The 3,871-nt window shown below is 48.3% G+C and overlaps 1 protein-coding gene across 1 annotated transcript in view; it reads left to right on the top strand.

Annotated features, from left to right (window-relative positions):
• The window catches only part of CTH (cystathionine gamma-lyase), a 35,477-nt gene that overhangs the window by 15,928 nt on the left and 15,678 nt on the right, over positions 1 to 3,871 (top strand). Inside the window, exons 10-11 of the mRNA XM_009883991.1 lie at positions 1,828 to 1,880; positions 3,089 to 3,227. Of these exons, the coding sequence (XP_009882293.1) occupies positions 1,828 to 1,880; positions 3,089 to 3,227 (192 nt within the window). The remainder of the gene's footprint in view (positions 1 to 1,827; positions 1,881 to 3,088; positions 3,228 to 3,871) is intronic.

Here is a 3,871-nt window from a genome sequence, read left to right as displayed (position 1 = left end):
GGCTGAGGGACGTGGGGCTGTTCAGTCTGGAGAAGAGAAGACTGAGGGGGATCTCATCAATGCTGATCAGTCCTTCAAGGGAGGGTGCCGGGGGGATGGGAACAGTCTGGTTCCAGTGGTGCCCAGTGACAGGACAAGAGGGAACGGGCACAAAGGTGACCACAGGCAGTTCCATCTCCACCTGAGGAGGGCCTTCTCTGCTGTGAGGGCGGCAGAGCAGTGGCACAGGCTGCCCAGAGAGGTGGGGGGGGCTCCCCCTCTGGAGCCATCCCAAACCCGCCTGGACGCCGTCCTGTGCCACTGCTGGAGGTGCCCCTGCTCTGGCGGGGGGTGGGATGGGGGAGCTCCAGAGGGCCCTTCCCACCCCCACCAGTCTGGGAGTCGGTGAAGGAAGTATCTTTTCTTGGGGCGGGAAGAATCTTTCTCTGTACTTGCAAAGCTCCTGAAGTCTTTGGGTGTAACCATCTCTAAATAACAGATTGTTTGTAAATGGGAGGGTAATGAGAGGGGAGGAGAGGATGTCTCAGCCCCTTTGAAGCGGGTGCTCGGGCAGCAGGGTGGAGCGCGGCCGGGTCAGCCCGGCATTGCTCCTCATGAGGCCCCGGGAGTGGCCCTTCGCACAAACACCCGCAGTATTTGAAAGCAGAGAAGCTGCTGGTGCAATGCTGCCCTAAGACTTCAAAGGACTCGGCAGGAGCAGAACTCACTGAGAAATGACGCGAATCAGGAAGCAAAGAGGGAGTCCCTCAGCTGGGAGGATAGCTGGTTGTTTATTTTACCTAAACCAGAGGCTTTTGCTTTTGTCTTTGCAATGTATTCATTCTGCCTCTGCTCTTTCATGTGTTTGCTAGCCCTGATCTCTGGTTAATTTGCCTCCTGCTCTTGTGTTTTCTCTGTTTTGTTCTTGGAAAAACAAATCAGTAATAATTGACAAAGGTAAATTAGAACTTCCTTCCCCTCCCTATCTTTCTTACTTGCCAGCTAATGTCATCAACTGAAAGTGAATTTGCTAAAAATATGATTTTCCCACAAAATAATCCTTTTACGTGAGAGAAAGCATTTAATCCTGGCGCAGGAGATGGTATATTCACTTCAGCCCTCTGTCTTGGATAAGGGCCGGTTTGTCACTCGGTTGGTCAGAAAGTGGGGCTGCTTCCTTAAAGCAGCCTGAGAACAGGATTCTTTGGTTGATGGGGTTAGTTGTCTTTTTTTTTTTTTTTTCTTTAAAGGAAAAAAAAAAGGTCAATATGAGCAACTGGGGCTGGAGAGAAATGTTGTGGGCAGTAGGTGCATTGGCAGCAGGGAAACGGTGAAGCCCTGTCGGCTGGAGAGAGCCGTTTTGTCATCCAGGAATACATGGCCATAATTCAGAGAGCAGTGCTAAAAAACCCCTTAACTGCCAGGAAGCATTTCTCAAGCGCTAGTCCTGTCGGGCGCTGAGAAATTGAGGCTGGGTTTCAAACTGCTAAAGGAGCCGTCAGACCCACGAGGAGGGAAAAAAATCTGTTGAGCCTTATGGGAAAAATCTTGAATGTTTGGGGTTTTTCCCCCATCAAGCCTGCTGTTTGCCAGCCTGAAAAGCACCGGTGTTACATGCGGGCGGTGATGGGCGATGCTGGGAGAAGAGTAGCTAAGGGTGGGATGTCATCGCTTCAACCTCAACTGACTTTTTTGCGGTCTGAGCCTGACTTTGTCGGGGCAGCCTTGCTATTATAGAAAAACTTAGGAAAAAAAGCCCCTAAACATTCCCTTTCCCTTAACTGTCTCTTTCTAAGCATTCATAACCTTACACTTCTTATGTTAACGTCTGTTTAATTTTTCCCGTAGGTTTTCACACTGGCCGAGAGTCTGGGAGGATATGAAAGCCTAGCAGAGCATCCGTAAGTCATTCTTCGTCTCAAAAGTCTAAAAAAGCTGCGAAGTAACAAAGTTTGCTCTATTTTGTTGAGAGTTCTAAAATTTTCAAGTACACAAAGCTAAAATATTTTGAGTATCATTGAGATTCCGGGATGGTACGTTGTACAGCACAAAACCCAGTGGCTGCTCCAGAAATGGGACTTTAGTGGATGTAGGAACGCAACGATGAAAGAATTTCCAGGTTTCCTTGTTTTAACCCGGAGAATGAGCCGCACTTTGTTGCTGTGATAAGAAACCCGAGCAATCGGGGGTATTTGAATAAGTAGCCTCGGGCAGGTTTGGCCACGCTGTTGAGGATGGAGTTCTGCCCTTCCCCCTGCTCACACAAGAGGGCACGTTCAGGCTGTGACACCAAACTGCGTCTCTCTCCATGCCAGGTGAATTTTCTGGGGATTTTACTAATCCTCAGCTGCCCCAGTCTAGGTTAAACGGCTACAACTGGGATTTCTATGGAATTAGGTTATTTTACTGAAATCCAATTTGCTCTTCAAAAAGATACATGTGACATTATGGCTCAGCTTACATACTAAATCATTTCAGTTGCTTATTTTAGAATAGCAGCAAATCTTAAACCACACAAGGGTTGAAAGGTAATTGCTAACCGGGGGATGTCAGTGCCTGAGCAGCTGGGGGAAACAGCTTCTCACCGATATCCCCCATAGCTGCAGAGAATAAACTCTCGGGTGTAAGTGGTATGCTTTGACAAGTGATCTGAGAAAACAGAGGTTTAAACAAAACCCTGGAGATTTTATACTGGAGATTGTATGCTATAACTGTTTCTCCACGTGCTTAAAGTAAAGCTTTTAGATATCTTTTTAGATTTTTTCTGAAAAATAGTATCTGGAAGGAAGGGGGATAGGAGTTGGGGTTTTTTTTTTCCTCCTTTTTCCTTTCCAGATTGTAAAGTATCCCCTTTTGATTCGTCATTTGTAGCTTAGAAATACTGTATTGAAACGCTGGGAGGTGCAAGTCACTGCCTCTGCAGTCGGCATAATTTACAGTAACTGGCGATAGGATCTCTTTCCATCCGTGGGTTAACCAGCCGGTGGTACACAAAAGGTGTAAAGCCCTTGTGAAATTTCAAGGGATGCTGGCAAGAAACCGATTTGTTTGATCTTTACTGATAAAAGTAAACACTTCTTAGAAAAAAGGCTATTTTTTTTTCCTCCAGGGCCATCATGACTCACGCTTCGGTGCCTAAAGAAGACAGAGAAGCTCTTGGAATCAGTGATACATTAATTCGCCTGTCAGTTGGTTTGGAAGATGAAGAAGATTTACTGGAAGACATCGACCAAGCTCTGAAAGCTGCGGTAAGTGGGTCCTTACCTTAGTGCCTTCACTCTAAAAATAATCTCCCCTTTGGTCCTCTGCCTTTCGCACTACACTGTCTGCTGGCAATTCTTACCCCACTTAATTTTTAAGCTCCTCGTAAGCGTACCTTGCAGAGCGCGTGCAGGGTTGTTGGGTTTCTCTGTGCAGTGAGGATTACAGTCCTTGTCAGTCACCATTTGAATTGGCGAAGGTTCCAGCGCAGCAGACGGGATGTCCCTGGTGTCTGAGCTGAAGTCAGGCTGCGGGGTGACCCTCGGGTAGGCGTCGAAGCGCTGAGTGTGTGCTTCACATCTTACACGTCGTAGTTTTAGAAAGGGTTGAGATATATTAAGGAGCTTCAAGAAAAGAGCTTCTCTAGACAGTCAGGCCAGTATTTCAGTAATGCTCTTTTGTCTATAAGCGCTGCTTCTACTCATCAACCCAAAACTCTGTATTTCAACACGAGCCGGCAATGTGTGCTGGCAGCCCCGCGAGCCCCCCGCACCCCGGGCTGCATCCCCAGCAGCGTGGCCAGCAGGGCGAGGGGGGACTGTGCCCCTCTGCTGCGCTCTGCTCTGCTCTGGGGAGACCCCCCTGCAGTGCTGCCTCCAGCTCGGGGGGTCCCACCAGCAGAAGGAGACGG

This window comes from Charadrius vociferus, unplaced genomic scaffold (genome assembly GCF_000708025.1).
Source record: "Charadrius vociferus isolate BGI_N301 unplaced genomic scaffold, ASM70802v2 scaffold423, whole genome shotgun sequence".
Lineage (NCBI taxonomy): Eukaryota > Metazoa > Chordata > Aves > Charadriiformes > Charadriidae > Charadrius > Charadrius vociferus.
The sequence above is the reverse complement of the archived record's forward strand: the minus strand, read 5'-3'. Positions and strand labels throughout refer to the sequence as shown.